General features: G+C 42.1%; 1 protein-coding gene across 3 annotated transcripts in view; it reads left to right on the plus strand.

Annotated features, from left to right (window-relative positions):
- usp47 (ubiquitin specific peptidase 47) overlaps positions 1-27,030 on the plus strand; it is a 153,823-nt gene that overhangs the window by 30,662 nt on the left and 96,131 nt on the right. Inside the window, exon 1 of one of the 3 annotated variants that reach the window (XM_060838997.1) lies at positions 3,397-3,811. The exons of the other annotated variants lie outside the window; for them this stretch is intronic. Coding sequence (XP_060694980.1) covers positions 3,737-3,811 — 75 coding nt within the window. The 5' untranslated portion in view covers positions 3,397-3,736. Of the gene's footprint in view, positions 1-3,396; positions 3,812-27,030 lie in introns of those variants that run through there. 3 annotated transcript variants of the gene reach the window in all.

The following is a 27,030-nucleotide window of genomic DNA, read 5'->3' on the forward strand; positions in this document are numbered from 1 at the left end:
TAATTCTTCACTTTTTGTTGGTGTAGAATGCATTTCCTTGTGCTTCAACCCAGCCTGGGGTGTGACAATGTGTAGTGGTTTAATGCTGCAGTACAGTAGTGGTTCTTTCACTGCTCCTTCTTTTACTGCTATTTATTCTGAATGCTATTTATTCTGAATTTACGTTCTTTTTGGTCATTCCTCCCTGCACACTGGTTAAGAAGTCCTAAATAAATCTCACTAATTGGGTTAATGCAATTTTGTGATATCTGATTTTTTTTTATCCTTCAGCTATCAGCTTTCTGAAATTAATAATTTTTTTTCGGGGATTTGCTGCTATATTTCGAGCTATGAAATATTTATCATAGTTGTGGGTATATTCACTGAGCTGTGAAGTTGATTTGCAGACATTTTGTCCCCTGTCTAGGTGAGTCTTCAGTGCTTTGGAGCCTTCTGTGAAGCGCTGCTGTACTGTCTCTTCTGGAATTTATTTGGTCCAGTTCCTACTGCTTCAAATTGCCAGTTCGGGTTGTTTGTTGTAGTGGCCTGTATATGGGGTCTAGGTCTCTGTGCTCGTTGATGGAGTTCGTGGATGAATTCCATGCTTCTAGAAATTCTATGGCTTGCCCTGTGATCATTGTGATGTACCAGTCGAATTTGTGGGCTTTGTCATCTGTGTGCGCGTGGCTGCTATGGATAGCTGGTCATGGCTTTTAGTGGCTCATTGATATTTGTGGATGCGGATTGCGAGTTGCCTGCCTGTTTGTCATATATAGTGTGGCTTGTAGTCTTTCGTGGTATCTCTTCACAGCTCCCTGTGTTCGCAGATGATGTGCCATTGACTCGAGTTGTTTTATAGGCAAACTGCTAATGATTTCCTGGAAAACAACAGACATAAAGTTAGAACCCTGATCAGATTGTATCTCAATTAGTAGTCCATAACAAATAAAAACAAAAACTACGTCAATTTTTCCACTGCTACCTTAGCTGTAATTGTCCATAGAGCAATAACTTCTGGAAATTGACTTTTCATATCCATAATTGTAATGCTTTTAATTTTAGTAATGGTCCTACATGATTTACCAACACTGTCATAGTGTCATACAGCATGTCGACTAAATTGTTTTTCAAAAACTGACATTGGTCTGAAAAATTTTGGTTTGATTACATGTTGAGGCTTTCCTGCCACCCAACATGGGTGACATGTTTTGCAAAACTATATAACCTCTTTGAATTCTTGAGTTTGAATAACCCCTGTATCCTTTAGTATAACTATGGGCTTGGCGATTAAAGGAAAAGGGGTTATCTTGCCTTTAGGTAGAAATCCTTCATAGCTATCATCCACCCTATGTGCTACTTCTGCAATCTTAGTGCTGTTTACCTCTGGTATCTCAGGTGTTGTTAAAGCTAAAATCCAATCCATGGTATTTCCTTTAAAGTTTCCTTTCTGAAGTTAAATCTTACAAACTCCATCAAGTTCCATCCATTTCCCTTGCCCTTCCAGCATTCTGAACGGAGATGTCCCACCTGTTAGAATGGGTATATCTCCTCTTCTAATTTCCATCGTCAGAACTTTCTCCAGTTCTCTCCAGTGGGACCTTCATCAGGATCTGACATCTCCTGTTTCAACTGCACAATTTAAGCTTATGTTTATGATTTGTAAATTCTATTTTCCCCTTGGTGAAAGTACAGAAACTGGTGTTTTCGTTCAACTATGTTACTGATACTAGACACACATCTTTGTTACCTTTGTGTCTTATTGGGGTAGCAAATTATAAATTGAGCTCTGCCATTCCAGCCTCATCACAAAGTTAAAAGATTTTAAGAAGTAGACAGAATTCCCCAATTTGTTTACCTTATGGATCTTAGTTGACAGCATAGATCAAAGTTTCATATTTTTCAAGAATTTCTCTTTATTATAAATATAGATTCTAACTACAGCTAAACAATTATGGACAGATGGCGTATAAGACTGCTAATAAAAACTGGTACCTAATAAAATTCCTAATTTTTTTGCAAGATTTGTGAAGGTTTGTAGCTCAGGTTGACGTTTAGGGTGTAGGTTTGATATCCAGACATTTCATTATCTGGCTAGGTAACATCATCAGTGGTGACCTCCAAGTGAAGCGAAGCTGTGTTCTCCTGCTTTCTATTTGTATGTTTGTCCTGGATGGGGTTCCTGAGGTTTGTGGTGACGTCATTTCTGTTTGTTTTCTGAGGGGTTGATGGATGGTATTTAGATCTATGTGTTTCTTTGCTTCGCCTGTCCCAGGATAGATGTGTTGTCCCAGTCGAATTGGTGGTTTCTTTCATCCCTGGGACAGGCTAAGCAAAGACATGCCAGAGAATTCCTAGAGGCCTGGCACTCCAACCACAACACCATAAACAAACACACAGATCTAGGGCAATAGTGTAGGGCATACACTGCCATAATCTGATCTGTACTTATGGGATCACTCTACTTTGTATCACACAGTTAAATCAGCAGAAAATAGACTGTAATAAAAATCTTGATGTTTCTCTTGATTATCCTTCAATGTTTGTTTGCAGTGGGTTTTCTTTACTCACATTTCCTTGCCATGACCAGAGTGCATTCCATTTAAGTGATTTGTGATGACATTTTCGTTGCAAACCTAAATTGCTGATATGATCCAAGGAAGTGCAACAAATTGTGACGAAACTCATTTGTTTGGTATACCTGAAATTGGATACATGCATACCACTGTTGCATTAATAATGCAGTAACTAAAAGGCAAAAGTAATTAATCCTGCACCATTTCTATTGAAATACAGTTGGGGAAAAACAACATCCATTTAGTATCATACAAAAATATTCCACGGACAACAGTAAAAAACAAAACCGATTTATATACAATTTATTTGCTGATTATATTGATTGTGATAAATATTGGTTTTTGTAACACAGTGTATCATCTAGTCATGTAATTGCTGATCTGTGCATTTCTACAGTTTGCACTTATAACTAATGCATCTGTCATATCTCCCTTCTTACCCTCCCAAACTTTCACCACTCCCCTGTCGTTCCCTCTCACCCCATCCCACTCACCAACTGACCCCTTTCTGATTATACTCCCTTTTTTTTTGGTGCTACGTTAATAATTCTGTTGAGGTTATCTGATGTGGGACTTTAACCCACAATTTTGAGACTTTGAGGCATGCTGCTGTGATGAAACTGTGCTGACGTCTTATGCACTGCAAAGTTCTGAGGTTCCTCTTTTGTAAATAGCAGTATAAGAAAGTGAGCAAACAATGAAACAGAAATTAGCTGAAGTTCATATTTTGATTGGATTTAAGCAAATAAGCGGATTTCTATTGGTTGTGAGACAGGAAGTGGCGAGAACAACAATTCATGGTATGAAACAAGGAAGTTAATTAAGTACTTTGGCTTTAGTTTTCTTAAGGTGAACCAGTCTGGCAGCTGTTTCAGCTTTCTGTTTATGATCTCCTACAGAGTTCTAGTATCGCTTCCCTTACCAGTTCTGCTGAGAAGAAAATGGACGTTCATTTACTACTTATGAAATATTAATCTAAAGACAGTTTTATGGCAATAACTGCCCCATTTCTTCTTGACTTTGCTTCTGAAAATTACTACTTATGCCATCCAACTGTCGAGAGTCTGTTGTGACCTTCAGCAGTAATCCAGGCATTCTCTTTTGTACAAAAGACTTGTAGGTCACAGCTTCTCTTACGTTGGTAGTGTGGGAATCCATAAGGAAGCTCACTGTGTGGACTACTGATGTTCAAGATCTTTGGGGATGTTTTAATGTCATTGAGAATCAACCGAAAGAAGGGTCGTGCTCTGGATTCTCCGGTAAGTTTAAGGATTAGCAGGGAAAGTGAAGGGCAGAGGCCTGAATTGGTCCAGTTGAATTTGCATTTGGCCCACATTCTGACAGTTTTCTGTTTGTAATTTTTTTTAAAGAAAAATGTTTGGAATTAGTAATTGTTGCCTGTTGGAAATTCCCAGAAGTGCTCAGCTTGATTTGCAAGCCATCTAGACTGATGCTTGAGTACTTGGGAATCTAGAATAAAGAAAGTAAAGAAATTAAGCTCTCCACAGATCGAATCTATCAGGGAAGCTTAATTAAAACGGAACATGAGTTAGACAATTTCATTAGACCAAAACTTCAATAAATACTACTTTGCAGGAAATATGATTCTCTAAGCTGAAGGAAGGCAAGAGCTATGGAAACCTTAACATTGAAGTCTTTCTCCTCAGGCACCGAATAAAGCTACTTGGAAACGTCAAAAGTGAAACTTGATAGACTTCTGTTAACCAAGAGAAATAAGAGTTATGGGAACCAAAGTGATTTGATCAAAGTACAAATTAGATCTGATTTAACTGAATTATGGCACAGTCTTATATTCCTGCGTTTCTACATCCAAACAAAACTTTATCCTACATTAGAGGTGTCTTAGCAGTGGTTTGCACCATCTTTCACAATGCTAAAACAGTAATGGCGTGAGCACTTGCTTTAAGGTCACTTAGAGTCATAAAGATGTACAGTTGTAGAGAAACAGACCCTTCGGTCCAACCCGTCCATACTGACCAGATATCCCAAACCAATCTAGTCCCACCTGCCAGCACCCGGCCCATATCCCTCAACCCTTCCTATTCATATACCCATCCAAATGCCTCTTAAATGTTGCAGTTGTACCATCCTCCTCCACATCCTCTGGCAGCTCATTCCATACACGTACCACCCTCTGTGTGAAAAAGTTGTCCCTTAGATCTCTTTTATATCTCTTCCCCCCCTCACCCTAAACCTATGCCCTCAAGTTCTGCACTCCCCGACCCCAGGGAAAAGACTTTGTCTATTTATCCTATCTATGCCCCTCATTAGACATTTTGCTGCAATTTTAAATGAAGTGGTTTCACTTCAGTGTTTGATGCAATCATTTGTACTTGTTTTTATTGTGGACATTGCTGGCTGGGCCAGCATTTATTGCCCATCTTTGAACCATTGCAGCTTGTTTGATGTAGGTGCGCCCAGGATTTTGACTCTGTGACACTGAAGAAACAGCGATATATTTCCAAGTCAGAATGATGAATAGCTTGGAGGGAACTTGCTGTTGGTAATGTTCCTGTGCATTTGTTGTCATCCTCCTAAATGACAATGATCACGGATTATCATACAATACTTATACCTTGGCTTTAATGGTCTTTTGGAGTTACATCTTTCACCCTTCTTTATAGCTTTTCCTCCAGGCTTTTCACAATTGCCACTTACCAATAAGATTTGGGTATTTACAGTTCACTGTTGGAGAACTATTTTGGGAAATTAGTTGGATGATGAGCATTGTTTTAGTTTCCTTTTGAGAGTGTGTTTGTCAATTTCTATTAATTGTACTATAATTGATTCCTTCTCACCCCCATTATTTGTGTTCAACCCATATTGTCAAATGTGCCTTTAGTCACTTGTGGTCAGCACTTCGAAAATTTTTGTATATCAATCTGCGTTTTTGTGTCTCCCTGTTCCTTTGATACTATTCATGCCTCATGTTTTTGACAGAGCTTTTAGTTGCTCTTCTCAATTCCCTTTTGACTTCTCATTAATTTCTCACTGGTGAGTAGCTTTGGATGTTTTTGTGCATTAAAGGCATTATGAATTCAAGTTATTACTGCAAATATACTGAAATTGTCAGCCTAAGGAGTACATAATCTTGTAAATAAGTATGAATTTGATCCAGATGGAGGATCTGAAACAATTTCTATTCATGCATTTGTGTGACTTTTAAAAGTAATGGTTTGTGTATTCTGACTTGTACATTATTGGAGTCAAGTATTTGCCATCGCTTAATTTTCAACAAATATTTGCCTGATCACTTTGGCTGGAATTGTTTTCAACTTGTGTTGATCTGCTTCACACAGTAGAGGCATATTCTATTGAATGAAAATGAACCAAATATTAGAATCTTATAGAATTGAAGGAGGCTATTCAGTCATTATGCCTGTGCCAACATGTTAAAAGGTTTCATTTAGTCCTGTTCCCCTTACTCTTTGCTCATAGTCTGCAAATTTCCCCTTTTTAAGCATTAATCTAACTGCCTTTTGAAAATTATAGTTTCCACCACCCTTTAAACAGACTGTCCTATCTCAACCCCAAAAATCCTTATCTTTCTCTGTTTTCTTGATCAATTACCTAAAATCTCTGCCATTTGGTTACTGACTCTCCTGCTAGTGGAAATGTTTTCTCCTTATTTTAATGTTTCAAATGCCCGAATTATTTTGAAAACTTTATTGAATTCTCCCCAACTACCTTTGTTCAAAGTTGGACAATCTGTCTCCTTAGTCTCTTTGAAACTTGGAAAACTGTGAAGGATTTTCATCAGGCAAGACTATGAACGATGTCAGAACCAAGATGGGGTAGATGCTAATGAACCTGTATTGACGTACAGCCGTATTGATGTACCATGCTGTCTTAAATGAATCATGCGGACTGAAAATAGTGTTGATGGAAACTTTAAGATGTAAAAGATTAGTAAAGCCATCATCTTAATTGTCACTAGTGTGTGCGTAGTAAAACATTGGTTGACCATTTTTTCTTCTCTTTGGAGTCCTGTTAATTGGAAATTACATGAAGATTTTCCTTCTGTTTTGAAAAAGGCTGATTTGATCCTGTCCAACCATTTAACAGGTGGTGATTTTTGTTTTGAAGCCCTCCTAAGATCAGGCTTGTTTCTACTGGAAAGTGTAAGTTATTCATTTTTGCATTCGTAATGTTTGAGCATCAAGTATTTCAGGTCAGCTGTTGCACAATGACTTGCAGAACAGCTCTCCCTTCACTTACCTCACCAATTGTCCTGAGCCAGCCTAACCTCAGTTTCCTCTAAGTGTGATGTTTTCAGGTTACATGTTTTTAGATTATAAATATCAGCTGTTGGTGTAAATAGTATAGTAACTTTAAATGCTGATTATTTGAATGCTTCACAAGAATGTGCTGAAGCAAAATGAAAACTGAATTGAGGTGAAAAGCTTGATTGGAACTCAGAACCAGAGTAGGCAATTGGTGAAGCAATTAAAATTGGAAATATTCAAGAGACCAGAATTAGAGAAGTACACAATGCAGCGGTCTATCGTAATGGATCTGGAAAGATAAATTCAAAATCCCACCAGAGACATGGCAGGAACCTAACATAATTCATAAATCTGGAATCAAAAAATGGTCCCAGCAATCATCATGAAACAACAAGATTATGTTTAAAGACTTCCTCTGGTTTGCTAATATAATTTACAGAAGGAAATCTACATTCCTTTTTCTAGCGTACATGTGACTCCATACCCACAGCAAAGTGGTTGATGTTTAGCTATACTCTGAAATGACCTAGCAACCCACTCACCTGTATGAAACAAAACTCAGCATAGCAGCTAGCATTTACCTAAACACTTAAAAATAACACAAGCATGGCTGGCCTAGTCAACACTACGAAATCCTTCTCACTAATACCGGGGGCTTGTGCCAAAACTGAATAGATACTCCATAGCTGAAAATGTGTTGCTGGTTAAAGCATAGCAGGTCAGGCAGCATCCAAGGAACAGGAAATTCGACGTTTCGGGCCAGAGCCCTTCATCAGGAATGAGGAGAGGGTGCCGGGCAGGCTAAGATAAAAGGTAGGGAGGAGGGACTTGGGGGAGGGGCGATGGAGATGTGATAGGTGGAAGGAGGTCAAGGTGAGGGTGATAGGCCAGAGTGGGGTGGGGGCGGAGAGGTCAGGAAGAGGATTGCAGGTTAGGAGGGCGGTGCTGAGTTCAAGGGAATCGACTGAGACAAGGTAGGAGGGGGGGAAATGAGGAAACTGGAGAAATCTGAGTTCATCCCTTGTGGTTGGAGGGTTCCCAGGCGGAAGATGAGGCGCTCTTCCTCCAACCGTCGTGTTGTTATGTTCTGGCAATGGAGGAGTCCAAGGACCTGCATGTCCTCGGTGGAGTGGGAGGGAGAGTTAAAGTGTTGAGCCACGGGTTGGTTGGTCCGGACATCCCAGAGGTGTTCCCCTGAAGCGTTCTGCAAGTAGGCGGCCCGTCTCCCCAATATAGAGGAGGCCACATCGGGTGCAGCGGATGCAATAGATGATGTGTGTGGAGGTGCAGGTGAATTTGTGGCGGATATGGAAGGATCCCTTGGGGCATTGGAGAGAAGTAAGGGAGGAGGTGTGGGCGCAAGTTTTGCATTTCCTGCGGTTGCAGGGGAAGGTGTCGGGAGTGGAGGTGGGGTTGGTGGGGGGTGTGGACCTGACGAGGGAGTCACGAAGGGAGTGGTCTTTGCGGAACACTGATAGGGGAGGCGAGGGAAATATATTGGAGTTGGCGGAAATGACGGCGGATGATACGCTGTATACGGAGGTTGGTGGGGTGGTAGGTGAGAACCAGTGGGGTTCTATCTTGGTGGCGGTTGGAGGGACGGGGCTCAAGGGCGGAGGAGCGGGAAGTGGAGGAGATGCGGTGGAGGGCATCGTCGATCACGTCTGGGGGGAATCTGCGGTCCTTGAAGAAGGAGGCCATCTGGGCTGTACGGTATTGGAACTGGTCCTCCTGGGAGCAGATGCGGCGGAGACGAAGGAATTGGGAATATGGGATGGAGTTTTTACAGGGGGCAGGGTGGGAGGAGGTGTAGTCCAGGTAGCTGTGGGAGTCAGTCGGTTTATAGTAGATGTCTGTGTTGAGTCGGTCGCCCGAGATAGAAATGGAAATGTCTAGGAAGGGGAGGGAGGAGTCCAGGTGAATTTGAGGTCGGGATGGAAGGTGTTGGTAAAGTTGATGAACTGTTCAACCTCCTCGTGGGAGCACGAGGCAGCGCCGATACAGTCATCGATGTAGCGGAGGAAAGGTTGGGGGGTGGTGCCAGTGCAGTTGCGGAAGATGGACTGTTCCACATATCCTACAAAGAGACGGGCATAGCTGGGGCCCATGTGGGTGCCCATGGCAACTCTTTTAGTTTGGAGGAAGTGGGAGGATTGGAAAGAGAAGTTATTCAGGGTGAGGACCAGTTCAGTCAGTCAAAGGAGGGTGTCAGTGGAAGGGTACTGGTTGGTGCGGCGGGAAAGGAAGAAGCGGAGGGCTTTGAGTCCTTCGTGATGGGGGAATGGAGGTGTACAGGGACTGGATGTCCATCGTGAAGATAAGGCGTTGGGGACCGGGGATGCGAAAATCATGGAGGAGGTGGAGGGCATGGGTGGTGTCCCGAACGTAGGTGGGGAGTTCTTGGACTAAAGGGGACAGAATCGTGTCGAGGTACGCGATGATGAGTTCGGTGGGGCAGGAGCAGGCTGAGACAATGGGTCGGCCGGGGCAGTCAGGTTTGTGGATTTTGGGCAGGAGGTAGAAACGGGCGGTCTGGGGTTGTGGGACTATGAGGTTGGAGGCGGTGGATGGGAGATCCCTGAGGTGATGAGGTTACGGATGGTCTGGGAGATGATGGTTTGGTGGTGGGACGTGGGTCATGGTCAAGGGGGCAATAGGAGGAGGCGTCCGCGAGCTGGCGTTTGGCCTCAGCGGTATAAAGGTCGGTGCGCCAAACTACTACCGCGCCTCCCTTGTCTGCCGGTTTGATGGTGAGGTTGGGGTTGGAGCGGAGGGAGTGGGAGGGCTGCACGTTCTGAGGGTGAGAAGTTGGAGCGGTGAGAGGGGTGGACAGGTCGAGTCGGTTAATGTCGCGGCGGCAGTTGGCTATAAATAGAGGGCGGGTAAGAGGCCAGCACGGGGTGTCCAGGTGGATGGGGTGTGTTGGAGGCGGGCGAAGGGGTCGTCAGAGGGTGGACGGGAGTCTTGGTTGTAAAAGTAGGCACGGAGGTGAAGGCGGCGGAAGAATTGTTCAATATCTCGCCGCGTGTTGAACTCATTAATCCGAGGGCGGAGGGGAATACTCTATGGAGATACTCCATAGACTAGTCATAGAGTCATAGAGATGTACAGCACAGAAACAGACCCTTCTGTTCAACCTGTCTACGCTGACCAGATATCCCAACCCAATATGGGCCAACACCTGGCCCATATCCCTCCAAACCTTTCCTATTCATATACCCATCCAAATGCCTCTTAAATGTTGCAATTGTATCAGCCTCCACCACATCCTTTGGCAGCTCATTCCATGCACATACCACCCTCTGCGTGAAAAAGTTGCCTCTTAGATCTCTTTTATATCTTTGCCCCCTCACCCTAAATCTATGCCCTCTAATTCTGGACTTCCCGATCCCAGGGAAAAGACTTTGTCTATTTATCCTATCCATGCCCCTCATAATTTTGTAAACCTCTATAAGGCCACCCCTCAGCCTCCGACGCTCCAGGGAAAACAGCCCCAGCCTGTTCAGCCTCTCCCTATAGCTCAAATCCTCCAACCCTGACAACATCCTTGTAATTCTTTTCTGAACCCTTTCAAGTTTCACAACATCTTTCTGATAGGAAGGAGACCAGAATTGCACGCGATATTCCAATAGTGGCCTAACCAATGTCCTGTACAACTGCAACATGACCTCCCAACCCCTGTACTCAATACTCTGACCAATAAAAGGAAAGCATACCAAACGCCTCTTTCACTATCCTATCTACCTGCGACTCTGCTTTCAAGGAGCTGTGAACCTGCACTCCGAGGTCTCCTTGTTCAGCAACACTCCCTAGGACCTTACCATTAAGTGTATAAGTCCTTCTAAGATTTGCTTTCCCAAAATGCAGCACCTTGTATTTATCTGAATTAAACTCCATCTGCCACTTCTCAGCCCATTGGCCCATCTGGTCAAGATCACATTGTAACCTGAGGTAACCCTCTTCGCTGTCCTCTCCACCTCCAATTTTGGTGTCATCTTCAAACTTACTAACAGTACCTCTTATGCTCACATCCAAATCATTTATGTAAATGACAAAAAGTAGAGGACCCAGCACCGATCCTTGTGGCACTCCACTGGTCACAGGCCTCCAGTCTGAAAAACAACCCTCCACCACCACCACCACCCTCTACCTTTGAGCCAGTTCTGTATCCAGATGTCTAGTTCTCTCTTTATTCCATGTGATCTAACCTTCCTAATCAGTCTCCCATGGGGAACCCTGTCAAACGCCTTACTGAAGTCCATATAGATCACATGTACTGCTCTGCCCTCATCAATCTTCTTTGTTACTTCAAAAACACAACCAAGTTTGTGAGACATGATTTCCTTCACACAAAGCCATGTTCACTATTCCTAATCAATTCCTTGCCTTTCCAAATACATGTACATCCTGTCCCTCAGGATTCCCTCTAACAACTTGCCCACCACTGAAGTCATGCTCACCGGTCTATAGTTCCCTGGCTTGTCTTTACCGTCCTTCTTAAACAGTGGCACCACGTTTGCCAACCTCCAGTCTTCCAGCACCTCACCTGTGACTATCAATGATACAAATATCTCAGCAAGAGGCCCAGCAATCACTTCTCTAGCTTCCCACAGAGTTCTCGGGTACATCTGATCAGGTCCTAGGGATTTATCCACTTTTAACTGTTTCAAGACATGTTTCAAGACATCCAGCATTTTCTCCTCTGTAATCTGGGCATTTTGCAAGATGTCACCATCTATTTCCCTAGTCCCATGTTCCTAACCATGCCCTGTGTTCATCTGCTTTCCCTGTTGGGCCCCTTGCATTGAAATAAATGCAGTTTAATTTATTATTCCGACCTTGTCCCTGCCTGCCCTGACTGTTTGAATTACTTCTGTTTTCAACTGTACCAGTCTCAGATTGATCTCTTTACTCACTATTTCGCTGGGTCCCACCCCCTCACCTTACTAGTTTAAATCCTCCCAAACAGTTCTAGCAAATTTCCCTGCCAGTATATTAGTCCCCTTCCAATTTAGGTGCAATCCGTCCTCCTTGTACTGGTAACTTCTACCCCAAAAGAGATTCCAATGGTCCAAAAATGTGAATCCTTCTCCCATATACCAGCTCCTCAGCCATGCATTCATCTGCTCTATCCTCCTATTCAACCTGATAGATGTAGTCATATCTTGCAGTCAATTCCCAGATTTCTCTATCACAGTCTTGGTACATATCCTGCCCTGATAGCTGATCCAAACCTTGGGACGTAGTGTTGTAGTAGTACAGAGTCAGGGTGGATTAGCCCTATGCAATTTCAGCACTGAGCTACATGAAGTCTTGTTGCATGGAAGTGTGTAAATGTATTTGAAGTGGTTCAGAGGAAGTTTACCTATAATGAATGGGTTGTTATCGGAGGAAAGAGTGAACAGGACACGGCATGTTTCCATTAATATTTAGAAGAGTGAAGGGTGACTTGGTTGAAATTTTAATAAGATCCTGAAAAATCTCAAGGTGTATGTAAGAAGGGTGTTTACTCTTGCCAGAACTAGCAGATGCTGTTTTAAAGTTAGTGTCCCTTATAGGATGAGAGGCAGGCAACAGCATGTCAGAGAATGAGGTAAGACTGATAAATTAAACAGCATTTATTTCAATGCAAGATGCCTGACAGGTAAGGTACATGAACTGACGGCATGGCTGGGGATTTGGGGCTGGAATGTCATAGCTATTACAGAAAGGTGGCTCCAAGAGGGGCCAGACTGACAACCTAATATTCCAGGGTATAGATGCTATTGAATGGATAGAAAGGGGGGGGGGGAACGGGACATGAGGAAAGTGGCCTTTTTGGTTAAGGATAACATCATGGTTGTATTTGAGGATATTCATGGGGGAACGTCCAGTGAAGTTATGTCGGTAGAACTGTGAAATAAGAAAGAGGTGATCGTCTTATTGGGAAATTGAAAAGCCAAATATGTAAGGAGATCTCCAATAACCATTAGAATAATAGAGGTTTAATGGTAGGGGATTTTAACCTTCTGAACATAGACTGGGACTGCTATTGTGTTAAGGACTTCGATGGAGAGGAACTTAAGTGTGTACAAGAAAGTTGGTTTTATTCAATATATGGATGTATTAGAGGAGCAAAATTGACCACCTCTTGAGAAACCAGGCAGGGCAAGTGACTGAGGTGTCAATGGGCACCACTTTTGAGCCAGTGATCATAATTCTATTAGTTTTAATGTAGCATACAAAAGGATAGACCTGATCCAAAAGGTAAAGTTCTGTATAGAAGTAAAGTTCTAATTTTGATGGTATTAGACAGGAGATTTCAAATGTTGATTGGGAAAGGCTGTTAGCCATTAAAACGTGGTTGGAAAGTTGGGAGGCCTTCAAAAATGAGAGGTCAAAGACATTATGTTCCTATTAATGCGAAGGGCAAGGCTTTTGGGTGTAGGTTTGCTGGATGACTAGAGAAGTTGTGGCTTTGGTAGTTAGAGACAATTAGATCAAGTGAATCCCGGCAAGAGTATAAACTCAGTGGAGTATACTTAAAAGGGAAATCAGGGCAAAAAGTGGACTGGAGATAGCTTTGGCAAATAGGGTTAAAGAGAGTTCAATTGCATCAATGGCAAAAGAGTAACTAGGGAGAGAATAGGGCCCCTTAAAGAAATTCAAGGCAGTCAATATGTGGGACTGCAGGAGATGGGTGAGATACTAAACAAACATTTCGCATCAGCATTTTCTGTGGAGAAGGACATGGAAGCTATGGAACTTAGGGAATTAAATAGTGATGTCTTGGAAAGTATCCATATTAGACAAAACGCAATGTCCTCACTTAATCGGATAAAGGCAAATTAATCCTCAGGTGGAATCTCTACTGGGGTAGAAGTGACCTGTACAAGAAAGACAGATTGCACCTGAATTGAAAGGTGACCAATATACAGGCAGAGAGATTTGCTAGAGATGCTCAGGAGGATTTAAACTACTAAGGTAGCAGGGTGAGACCCAGGGAAGTAGTGAGGAAAAAGATCAATCTGAGACTGGTACATTTGGGAAAAGGGGCGAATCAAACAGTCAGGGCAGGCAGGAACAAAGCCGAGAACAAGGAAGAACTGATAAATTAAGCTGCATTTATTTCAATGCAAGAGGCTTAACAGGGAAGGCAGATGAACTGAGGAACATGGGAATGGAGTATCGTAGCAATTACAGAGACGTGGCTCGGGGGTGGACAGGACTGGCAGCTTAATGTTACAGGATACAAATGCTATAGGAAGGATAGAAAGGGAGGGCAGGAGAGGAGGAGGAGTGTTTTTGATAAGGCGTAGCGTTACTGCTATAGTAAGAGGAGGATATTCCCGGGAATACATCCAGGAAAGTTATTTGGTGGGACTGAGAAATAATTGGGATTGTATTATAAACCCCCTAATAGTCAGCAGGAAATTGAGAACAAATTTATAAGGAAATCTCCGTTATCTGTGAGAATAATAGGGTGGTTATGATAGGGGAGTTTAGACTGGGACTGCCACAATGTTACAGTGTTAAGGTTTAGATTTAATTGTGCCCAAGAACATTTTCTGATTCAGTATGTGGATGTAGCTACTAGAGAAGGTGTAAAACTTGACCTACTCTTGGGAAATAAAGCAGGGCAGGTGACTGAGGTGTCAGTGGTGGAGCAGTTTGGGGCCAGCGACCATAATTCTATTAATTTAAAATAGTGATGGAAAAGGATAAACTGGATTTAAAAGTTGAAGTTCTAAATTGGAGGAAGGTCAATTTTGATGGTATTAGGCAAGAACTTTCAAAGGTTGATTGGGGCAGATGTTCACAGGTAAAGGGTCAGCTGGAAAATGAGGGAAGCCTTAAAAAAAAAATTAGATGATGAAAGTCTCGAGACCAATATATTCCTGTTGGGGTGAAAGGCAAGGCTGGCAGGTATAGGGAATGCTGGATGACTAGAGAAATTGAGGTTTTGAATGAGTGAATGAAGAAAGCATATGACAGGTATAGACAGAGATCAAACTAATCCTTAAGAGTATAAAGGCAGTAGGTGTATATTCAAGAGGGAAAGCAGGTGGGTATAATGGGGACATGAGATAATTTTGGCAAAGAGTTAAGGAGAATCCAAAGGAAATTTATAAATATATTAAGGACGAAAGGGTAACTAGGGAGAGAATAGGGCCCCTGAAAGATCAGCAAGGCAGCCTGTGTGTGGAACCACAAGAGATGGGGGAGGTACTAAACAAGCATTTTGTCTAAGTGTTTACGTGGAGTAGGACATGGAAGATGTAGAATGTGGGGAGAGAAATGGTGACATCTTGAAAAATGTCCATATTACAGAGGAGATGGTGCTGGATGTCTTGAAATGCATAAAAGTGGATAAATCCCTAGGACCTGATCCGTGGGAAGCTGGGAAAGTGATTACTGGGCCCCTTGCTGAGATATTTCTATCGTAGATAGTCAGAGATGAGGTGCTGGAAGACTGGAGGTTGGCTAACGTGGTGCCGCTACTTAAGAAAGGTGGTAAGGAAAAGCCCCAGGGAATGTTAGACTGGTGAGCCTGACATCGGTGGTGGGCAAGTTGTTGGGAATCCTGAAGGACAAGATTTAAAATATGTATTTGGAAAGATAATGACTGATTAGGGATAGTCAGCATGGCTTTGTACGTGGGAAATCATGACTCATGAACTTGACTGAGTTTTTTGAAGAAATAACGAAGAGGATTGATGAGGGCAAAGCAGTGGACATGATCTCTATGGATTTCCGAAAGGCATTCGACAAGGTTCTTCCTGGCAGACTGGTTATCAAGGTTAGATCTCATGGAATACAGGGAGAACTAGCCACTTGGATACAGAACTGGCTCAAAGGTACAAGTTAGAGTGGTGATGGAGGGTTGCTTTTCAGACTGGAGGTCTGTGAACAGTAGTGTGCCACAAGGATTGGTGCTGGGTCCACTGCTTTTCATTATTTAAGTAAGTGTCTTGGTTGTGAACATAAGAGGTATAGTTAGTAAGTTTGCAGATGACACCAAAATTGGAGGTGTAGTGGACAGCGAAGAGGCTTATCTCAGATTACAACGGGATCTTGATCAGATGGACCAATGGGCTGAGAAGTGGCAGATGCAGTTTAATTTAGATAAATGTGAGGTGCTGCATTTTGGAAAAGCAAATCAAGGCAAGACTTATACATTTAATGGTCAGGTCCTCGGGACTGTTGCTGAACAAAGAGATCTTTCATAGTTTGCTGGTTCATAGTTCCTTGAAAGTGAAATTGCAGGTAGATAAGATTGTGAAGAAGGCGTTTGGTATGCTTTCCTTTATTGGTCAAAGCATTGAGTAGAGGAGTTGGGATGTCATGTTGCAGCTGTACAGGACATTGGTTAGCCCACTTCCAGACGTCTGTTTGCAGTTCTGGTCTCCTTCCTATCTGAAGGCTGTTGTGAAACTTGAAAGGGTTCAAAAGAGATTTACAAGGATGTTGCTGGAGTTGGAGGGTTTGAGCTGTTTTCCCCGGAGCGTCGGAGGCTAAGGGGTGACCTTATAGAGATTTATGAATTCATGAGGAGCATGGCTAGCGTAAATTGACAAGGTATTTTCCCTGGACTGGAGAAGTCCAGAACTAGAGGGCATAGGTTTAGGGTGAGGAGGGGAAAATTTAAAGGGGACCTAAGGGGCATTGTTTTTATGCAGAGAGTGGTGCATGTCTGGAATGGGCTGCCAGAGGTACTGGTGGAGCTGGTACAATTACAACATTTAAAAGGCATCTGGATGGGTATATGAATAGGAAAGGTTTAGAGGAATATGTGCCAAATGCTGGCAAATGGGACAAGATTAGGTTGGAATATCTGGTCAGCATGAGTTGGACCGAATGGTGTTTCCATGCTGTACATCTCTATGACACGATCAGATGCATCCCAAAGATTTGAGGGAAGCTAGGGAAAAGATTGCTGGGCCCCTTGCTGAGCCATGGATGAGGTACTAAAAGACTGGAGGGTGGTGACTGTAATGCCATTATTGAAGAAAGTTGGTAAGGAAAAGCCTGGGAACTGTGTAGTGAACAGGCTGTTAGAGGAGTTAGTGGAAGGATTTAGAGGGATATGGGCCAATTGCTGGCAATTGGGATGAGATCACTTTAGGATAGCTGGTTGGCACGGATGAGTTGGTCCAAAGGTTCTGTTTCTGTGCTGTATAACTCTGACTCTGAGGGGAATATCTTTCAGAGGGTTGTGCAACTTTGGAACTCTCTGCTTCAGAAAGTGGGGCAAGAGGGCCATCAGATACTTGTAAGATAGAAGTAGGTAGACTTTTGTTCAGCAAGATGTTATCAGGTGTCAATGGGAATGTGAAATTTGGGGATCACCCTCTTATTGGGTGGCACGGTGGCTCAGTGGTTAACACTGCTGCTTCACAGTGTCAGGGACCCAGGTTCAATTCCAGCCTTGGGTAACTGCACTGTGTGGAGTTTGAACATTCTACCTATGTCTGCGTGAGTTTCCTCCGGGTGCTGCGATTTCCTTCCACAGCACCAAAGGTGTGCAGGTCAGGTGAATTGGCCATGCTAAATTGCCCATAGTGTTAGGTGCATTAGTCAGAGGGAAATGGGTCTAGGTGGGTTACTCATCAGAGGGTCGGCGTGGTCTTGCTGGGCCGAAAGGCCTGTTTCCACATTGTAGGGAATCTAATCTATTGAATGGCAGATCAGACTTGAAGGGCCAAATAGTAAGCTTCTGCTAATTTGTATGTTCGGTATGGAGCTGTAGAATAAAAACTTTCTGTTACTTCTCTGCCTATTTGTGAAATGCTGTCAAACTCATCTTTCTGGATCAGTTACTAAATTTTCCAATTCTTGAGACTTTAAAATTCTCTTCTGTCCACTGCTATAGGTTCCTTAGTTACTGTGTAACTAGTTAATATAATCTGTTTCCGTTATAAAGTGGGCCCAAAAATGATTTAGAACTGGTGAAAGAACAAAAGAATGTATGACTTTAAATTGGTTGCTAAATTGTCTTTGCACCCTAATCAAATCCTGCTCTGTAACCATGCTTCACTGTACAAAGCACCACTTACAAGGTTTAGAAACTATTGTTATGTTTTTGTTTTACTATTGAAGAAATAAATAACAGGAGCCTCCTAATAAAAGTGAAAGGTATGTTTTCAGTATTCTGTTGAATTACATAGCAAAAAGCATATCAGTCTATTTGATCAGGCTAGTCTCTGCTTGTATTGATTCTCCATATGGATCTCTACCAGTTTGATCTACCTCATCTTAATCTTTCAATATTTCTTTCTATTCCCTTTTTTAATTTCAACATGTTATTTACTGGCACAAGAAATACAGAATAACACGCGAGTCTTTGTATATTTAGAGTACAAAATCAAGATCCATTCAGATTGATGAGTTGTAAAAATATATCTCAATTGTTTAAGGTGAATTAATGTTTAAAAATGGTTGCCGTAATAAAATTCCAAATTGAGCATCCACTAAATTTTTGTGAAAAGTCAGAATACTGAGGTTGAATCCGTGAGGTTGTGTTTCCCCACTTACTTAACCTGTCAGGATCTTGCTATTGCAACATATCCCTCTTGCAACATACCTTTCCATCTATTTTTGTAATCTGCAAATTTGGCTATTATACTTTCACTTTCTTCCTCCATGACACTGATGTGTATTGTAAACAGTTGTTTTCCCACCACTGATCCCTGTGGAACCCACTGTTCACAGATCATCAACCTGAAAAAGAAAACTCTATCCCCACTTTCTGTTTCCTCCCTTTTTGGCAATACTCTATCCATGCTTTCATAATATCTATGACACCATGGGCTCTTATTTTATGACTTAACCATTTCCGCAGTGCCTTATCAAATGCCTTCTGGAAGTCTAAATGCAACACACCTAATGATTCGTCTCTGTCCATTCATCTATCTGCTCAGTTCACTTTAGCTAGCTCTGTCCTCCAGTTCATTGTAATTCCCTTTATTTCAGTTAAACACAATTGTTTCCAACCCAGATTTCTCATTAAATTCATTATGATCATTATTCCCCAAAGATCTTTTACTTCAAGGTCATTTATTAAACCTGCCTCGTAACCCATGACCAGATTGAAGGTAATCTGCTCCCTGGTTGGTTCCATGGTGTATTGATCTTGGAAACTAATCCTAATGCACTCTGAATTTATTATTGTAGCTATCCTTTCCAGTTTGATCCAATCAACATGAAAGTGAAATTCTCATCATTATTACTCTATTATTTGTTGATTTGTAGCCTTATGTACAGCTATTTTTTGGGCGAGTCTGTATATTATTCCTATCAATGTCTTGCTTGCTGTGTTTTAACCTCTGTCCAAATGGATGCCACCTCAGCTGGGCCTAGATTATTTCTCAGAACTGTCCTCATTGTCTCTTACTAACAGTGCTCCCCTGCCACCTTGTCCATCCCTCCTGTCTCTCTAATAGACCAAAATATCCCAATTTTGATCTCCTTGTAACCATGTTTCTGTGATGGCTATAATATTCAGTTGCCTCAATTCACATCATCAGTTTTTGTTCTGATTGGTTTGTCTATTAAGCTAGAAAGCTTTTAAGTTTGTTCCATTATTGAATTTCCCTACATTTTTGTAGTTCCTTCGTACAGCATTCATACATTCTGCCCCTTCCTTTTTAATTTTTGGAACAATTAGCCCAATTCCTAACCTGCAATCCTGCTTTCGTCACCTTCTGATTTTCTAATTTTCCATCTGACTGAATCCCATCTGCCTTCCACTGTTTAGTTTAAAGTCCTCTCCAGCAGTACATCAGTAATTTGCCAGGACTCTGATTGCAGCATGATTCAGGTGGAAACGGTCCCTTTGAAACGGGTGCCAATGTCCAAGAAACCTTTTCTCCCAAACTAACCTTTGAGCCATGTGTCTACTTCTTTAATTTGGTTGACCCTATGTCAATTGGCTCATGGTCAGGTGGTAATCCAAAGATGATTACCTTTTAATTAGCCCCTAGGTGTTCCTAATCCTGCACCAGAAACTTTTTTTCTCATTATACTTATATTGTTGAAAGCTACATGGGCCACAACAGCTGGATCTTTTTCTCTCCCTCTAAGTTTCTTTGCAACCTAGATTAGGTATCCTGAACCCGGGCACCAGGCAGGGAACATAACCTTCAGGGCTCTTCATCTCGGTCACATCAAATTGTTTATATCAGGATTATACTATTGCTGAATACATTTATATTTCTCTTTTCTCCTTTCTCTTGAATGGCTCCCTGTACATGATACTACGGTCAATGTGCTCATCATGTCTCCAACCCCCGCTGTTGCCCACATGGAACAAAATCTCAAAACCTTTGGACAAGCTCAAGGGCTGAGGCTCCTGGATCCCTCTACTTGTGTTGCTTGTAGTCACACCCTCTGGTCCCTAACCACTGACCGAATTTGCTCCCTGAAATGCAGCAGTGTCACAGGGTCAATGTTTCAGATTCCAGATCATCAGTTCTGAGTTGGAGATCCTCAGGCAATCAACACTTGCTACAGATGTGGTCATTATGAATCAGTGTTGTCCGCCAGCTCCCACATCATGCAGTTACCTGCCCCGGTTACACATGCAGTTGCACACCATCTGGCCCTGCATCTTTTAAGGTTACTAAGGTATCTTGTTAGTAATATTTTTCACCCTCACTGTGTCTTTCCCTGCTTGATCCTGTTTCAATGAAGAGTGTAGGAGGAGCAGCACCCAGACATATTTAAAAATGTCAGTGTGGTGCTGGAAAAGCACAGTAGGTCAGGCAGCATCCGAGGAGCAGGAGAGTCGATGTTTTGGGCATAAGCCCTTCATCAGGAATGTATCAACTTGGGAAAGCTACAATACAAGGCCAATTGCGTGACAAACGGCATAATCAGCAAGCGATAGACAGGGCCAAGTGATTCTACAGCCAATGAGAGTAGATCAAACTGCAGTTCTGTCACTTTAGCCGTGGCTACTACAAATCTAAAACCTCCAGAAACGAACCCTTATGAAGGGCTTTTGTCTGAAATGTCGATTCTCCTGCTCCTTGGATGCTACCTGACCTGCTGTGTTTTTCCAGCACCACACTGTCAACTGCTGAGGAGATTCACCAAGATGTTGTTTGGGATGGAGCACTTTAGCTATGAAGAGAGGCTGGAGAAGCTTGGATTGTTTTCTTTAGAACAGAGAATGTTGAGGGAGACCTGATTAAGGGGCATGGACATGGTGGTTGGAAGGCAAACGGTTTAGAGGGGATGTGAGGAAAATATTTTCACCCAGAGGTTGATGGGCATCTGGAATGTACAGCTTGATAGGGTAGTTGAGGCAAGTAACACCTCAACCTTTCAAAAGTACATGGATGAGTACTTCAAATGTCATAACATGCAAGGCTTTTTAGCATAATTTCAATAGTAAAGAGGTCTGAAATGCCTCTTCCTTACTGTATGATCCTGTGAACATTTACAAGTCATTCACAATCCTGGCTTGAAAATATTTCACCAAACCTTCATTGTTGTTGGGTCAGGTCCTGGAGCTCCCAACAAAGTTGTGCATTCACCTGCACCAAAATACTATAGCAATTAGAGAAGGCAGTTCACTCCCACCTTCTCAAGGGCAACTATGGATGGGCAGTAAATGCTGGGCCAGTCAATGATGTCCACATCCCAAGAATGAATTTAAAATGTCAAAATTTGATTCTGCAACAAGGTGAGCTACAAAGTGGTGCCGCTTTCACTGTAATGTAGTTAGACCCAAACTGTTCTGAGATTCTAATTGGAGTTAGCTTGTAGTGGCTGCAGGTAGAGATGCATTTCAGGAAAGAAATGTTATTTTAATTTGAAAATATCACACTCGTGTAAGATATATTGATGGAAGTGAAAATTCTTAAGCGAACGTACAATGCACAGGTGTTTGAACTGCATCGTGCCTGCTTCAGCAATATGGAACTGTTATCTGTTGTTAAAAATATGCCTAATCTGATAATACTGCCAAATTCATGGTGCAAGAATTAAAGCTGTAAGCAAAGCTGAAATACTTTTAATGCAATGCATTGTTATTTTTAGAAAGCTTATCGAAGAAGCCTGTAGCTTTAACAATTTGATTAGTTCTCAAGCAACTTAAATACCATAGGGCAAGTGTACTGCTTTATACCAGTGTGGTGGAGTTAAGAGAACAGATATGCTAAAGAATGTAGCAAACTTTATAATTTTCAATATTGTGACCAACCAGCCTCCAGTGACATTCTGATTAGCACCTACAGTATAAGCTACCTAAAAGTACAGCACACCCTTTAAGAAGGGAGTTCTATCTGCCTTGATAAAGCCATGGTTAGAATTGGGTCATTCTGGTTAATGTATGTTGGGAGTCAGTGATGGAACAAGGGTGCTGGAATCTGGATATTTTAGCAGTAAAGGGAAAACCCGTGCTAGATACACATGTGTAACAATGACTCTCTTTCAGTGGAAGGTATACATTGGTTGATATTTTGTCAAATTATCTTTTCTGTATTGTAGTTGATGCTGTGAATTAAGAGATACAATTATTAGTGTCTGGAGTTTGTGTACTGGCATAAGATTCAGCAAGAAAATAATCTGCCAACACTACTGTCTGAAATGGATGTACAGTATTTACAATTCAAATTGCCTTCACAACTGTATATGTAAAGCCTGCTTGGGTAAATGCAACTAAGTGGTCTGTAACTCATATGGAAGCCAAAAAAATGCATTGTGAGTGCAAAGTATTTTTTTCAAGAGCAAAATGTCTGCCTCAATGTAACCTCAATGCCTCCATTAGAAGCCTATAGAATTTTCATTGGACTACTTGCAGGTTGGCAGTGGTGGGAGATCTGAGAACTGGAGGAAATCATCTAATTCTGATGTGCAAAAAAATGAGACACCTGAGTTGGGGGGGAATAGGGAAAATGTTTGGGAGTATTTCATGGCCCACTGCTCGCTTAAAGTCATAAGAGTCAGTAGCATATCTGTGATAGCTTGTAGAATGACCTCATAAAACCGGAGGTATAATTCTGGAATTTCAAAATGCGTTTGAACGCTTTACAAAAACATTTAACACTCATGTTCATTGGCAATGGTCACTTATACCAGTAGTCGGCTTTGAATCCATTGATGTGCAGTTATAGTCATTATTTGTAGTAATGTAAATACTCTTCTAATTATCGAAAAAGTAATGGTAACGATCCTCATTGCTAGTTGATTAGTCTATGGGTGATTAATATTTAGTCCTGGTCTCTGATGTTAAGTGAGTGGTTCAAGGTATGAGAGGTTATTGTGGATGCATACAAGATAAACACATTGGAATGATAAAAGCAGAAATGAATGACCTGAACAAAGTTGGAACAGCATTTGAGTACAGTTAATTGTCCATCAAAAAGTTTCTAAGCAACTTCTGAGGCTGGCAACAGCAAGCCAGAGAAGTATTCAAAATCATGTGCAAGCTTGAGGCAGTTTATTTTAATGCTGCCCAACTCCAGGATCAGACCCATTTAGAATGCAGTATGGTTTTACCACATCATCTTTAAAACTATAATTGCTTTGGAGAAGAGTGATTTATTCTCAGTGGAGCCATTGGGAGTATTGTGCAATCTTTAAGTCAAGAAAGATATGGATAACTTAAATGCAGGTTGGTAATTTGCCTCGTGGAACTGGATAATGGAAGTGATGGGGGCTTCAATTAACATTTGCCTGTTGTGTTTTGAATAAATTAGTTTTGCCACGATTAATTTCTGTGATTAGTCATCTCCCTATATTAAATGTACACTAAGTATAGTGTATTTAGCGAGGTTGCTTATAGTCATCTCATCTGCTCTGATCTGATTCATTATGCTTACAAATCTCTGTCGCAAATAGAAAACTTTATTTAACCAATGACTCCAACCTATCACTCTATAAGCGCATTGCAATTTTGGAGAAGATTTGTAGCTCAGGTTGTGAATGAGGTTGTAAGTTTGCTCGCTGAGCTGTAGATTTATTCTCGGATGTTTTGCCACTATGCTAGTTAACATCATCAGTGAGCCACTGGGGTTGGGGCCTGATCAGGCCCAAGAGGGCATTGTGGCACTCGATTCAATTGTAAATCTTTCTAATGCCAGTACAATATCAAACTTTAAAAATACCACTTGTGAAGACACTATATGTGGATGAGGGTTCCTTTAAGAAAAGTAGGCAAAAGTGAGGACTGTGGATGATGGAAATCAGTCTACGTTAGAGTGGTGCTGGAAAACCACAGCAGGTCAGGCAGCATCCAAGGAGCAGGAAAATGAACGTTTCAGGCAAAAGCCCTTCAACAGGAACGAAGGCAGGGAGCCTCTGGGGTGCAGAGATAAATGGGAGGGGGTGGGTCTGGGGAGAAGGTTGCAAAGAATACAATAGGTGGATGGGGTGGGGATGAAGGTGATAGGTCAGAGAGGAGGATGGAGCGGATAGGTGGGAAGGAAGATTGGCAGGTAGGACAAGTCAGGAGGATATTGCTGCGTTTGAAGGTTGGAATGGGGTAAGGTGAGGGGAGGGGAGATGAGGAAACTGGTGAAGTCCACATTGATGCCCTGGGGTTAAAGTATTCCGAGACAGAAGATGAGGTGTTCTTCTTCCAGGCGTCAGGTGGTGAGGGAGTGGCGGTGGAGGAGGCCCAAGATCTGCATGTCCTCGGCAGAGTGGGAGGGGGAGTTGATGTATTGGGCCACGGGGCGGTGGGGTTGGCTGGTGTGGGTGTCCTGGAGATGTTCCCTAAAGTGCTGTGCGAGAATGTGTCCGGTCTCCCCAATGTAAAGGAGACCGCATTGGGAGCAATGGATACAATAAATGACATTTGTGGATGTGCAGGTGAAACTTTGATGGAGGTGGGGTGGGGGGGGAGATGTGTTTATAAAAACTTTATTCATAGCACCTCGGACATAAAACATCCCAAGGTACTTTACAGGAGGATTATACAATAAAGAGGCACTGAAAAATTTAAAGAGAGATTAGGTCAGATGATCTGAAGCTTGTTCAAAGAGACTTTAACATCATTTATTGTTAAAGCTATCTTGAGAACATAACTTTAAAAATGTTCTGAGATTTACATATGAAGGGACTGAAACTGCCATGATCGTTCTAAAAGATAAAAGAATTCTAGCTAAATTTGTTTAATATTACATTCCATGACACTGCAATCCAGTTACTATAAATTGTGTCTTATGATTCTGCTCCACAACAGCTGACGAAGAAGCAGCACTTCGAAAGCTAGTGCTTCTCAATAAACTTGTTGGAATATAACGTGGTGACCTAGCCAGGTAATGAAATGTCTGGATATCAAGTCTACAGTTCAGCGAGCAAACCTACAACCTAAACCTCAACCTTGCAAAAAAAGTCATAGAGATGTACAACGCAGAAACACATCCTTTGGTACAACTCGTCCATGCTGACCAGATATCCCAACCAAATCTAGTCCCACCTGCCAGCACCTGGCCCACATACCTTCAAACCCTTCCTATTCATATACCTGTCCAGATGCCTTTTAAATGTTGCAATTGTACTAGCCTCCACCACTTCCTCTGGCAGCTCATTCCATACATGTACCACCTTCTAAGTGAAAACGTTGCCCCTCAGGTCTCTTTTATATATTTCTCCTCTCACCCTAAACCTATTGTCTCTAGTTCTGGATTTCCCCCACCCCAGGGAAAGGACTTTGTCTATTTACCCTATCCATGCCCTTCATGATTTTATAAACCTGTATAAAGTCATCCCTCACCCTCCGATGCTCCTGGGAAAAGCAGCCCTAGCCAGTTCAACCCCTCCCCATTGCTCAAATCCTCCAACCCTGACAACATCCTTGTAAATCTTTTCTGAACCCTTTCAAGTTTCACAACATCTTTCCGATAGGAAGGAGACCAGAATTGCACGCGATATTCCAACAGTGGCCTAACCAATGTACTGTACAGCCGCAACATGACCTCCCAACTCCTGTACTCAATACTCTGACCAGTAAAGGAAAGCATACCAAATGCCGCGTTCACTATCCTATCAACCTGCGACTCCACTTTCAAAGAGCTATGAACCTGCACTCCAAGGTCTCTGTGCAGCAGCGCTCGCTAGGACCTTGAGTGTATAAGTCCCGCTAAGATTTGCTTTCCCAAAATGCAGTACCTCACATTTATCTAAATTAAACTCCATCTGCCACTCCTCAGCCCATTGGCCCATCTGATCTTTGTAGCATATTGCCATTTATTTTTCATATTTCACTTTGCTTATTTTGTTTATTCTGGTCTCAATCCTTTGTATGAACTGGTAGAAAATATGTCTTACATGGAATTAAATCGAGCAAAAAGTGCAATCTAAACTAGTCCCATTTGCCTGTGTTGGGTCCATATCCCCCTCAACCTTTCTTATTCATGTACTTGCCCAAACCCCCCTCAAATGTTGTAACTGTACCTGCATTGACAACTTCCTCTGGCAGTTCGTTCCATACACACACCAACCTGTGAGTTTAAAAATTGCCTATCAGGTCACTTTCAAATCTTTCCCCTCTCATCTTAAAATTATGCCTTCTAGTTTTGAATTCCCCTGCCCTCAGAAATATGAATGCAAAACTGGGAATTTAGTGGGAAAGCTTGCCACTTTTGACACCTTGCCCTATCCACAGGAGCTAAGTTATTTGATCTGAAAAGTTCATTTTACCCAACAGATGTCGTCTAATATAACCCCTCCCTAAACTATACTGACCTCCATTTAGTTTGGTAATCTCGTGTTGTTTTGTAGCACTCAATTTTCCTTTGTTAGCTTTTCAGTTGTCACTTTCAAATCATTATCTAGGGGATCAACAATAAAGGCTTTGAGACATCCCTAATCCATGTTTTTTCCATCCTAATGAGTTTAGACTAGTTGAGGCTTTTTGTTTTGCAGAGGATTGGGGTTGGGGAGGAAGGAGTTGGGAGAGAAGTGAAAACTGGGCTTTCATTGTGGTCAACGTATTTATTGTTAGGCAAAGGCAATTTTCATCATGAATGTAGATATAGAGGTTATCGTAAAAGTTGACAGTGTCCATGCATGCAACATTTCTAATGTTTTAGTAACATGGGGACTAAGTAGGCGATTTAGCTCCTTGAGCCTCTTTCATCATTCATAATGTCATACAGCATGGAAGCAGACCCTTCCATCCAATTAGTCCACATTAATCATGTTCCCAAACTAAGTTTGCCTGTGTTTAGCCCATACCCTCCAAACTTTTACTGTTTGTGTACTTATCCAAATGTCTTTTAAGTTTTATAACTGTACCT

The sequence above is a fragment of the Hemiscyllium ocellatum genome, chromosome 18, assembly GCF_020745735.1.
Source record: "Hemiscyllium ocellatum isolate sHemOce1 chromosome 18, sHemOce1.pat.X.cur, whole genome shotgun sequence".
Classification (NCBI taxonomy): Eukaryota; Metazoa; Chordata; class Chondrichthyes; order Orectolobiformes; family Hemiscylliidae; genus Hemiscyllium; species Hemiscyllium ocellatum.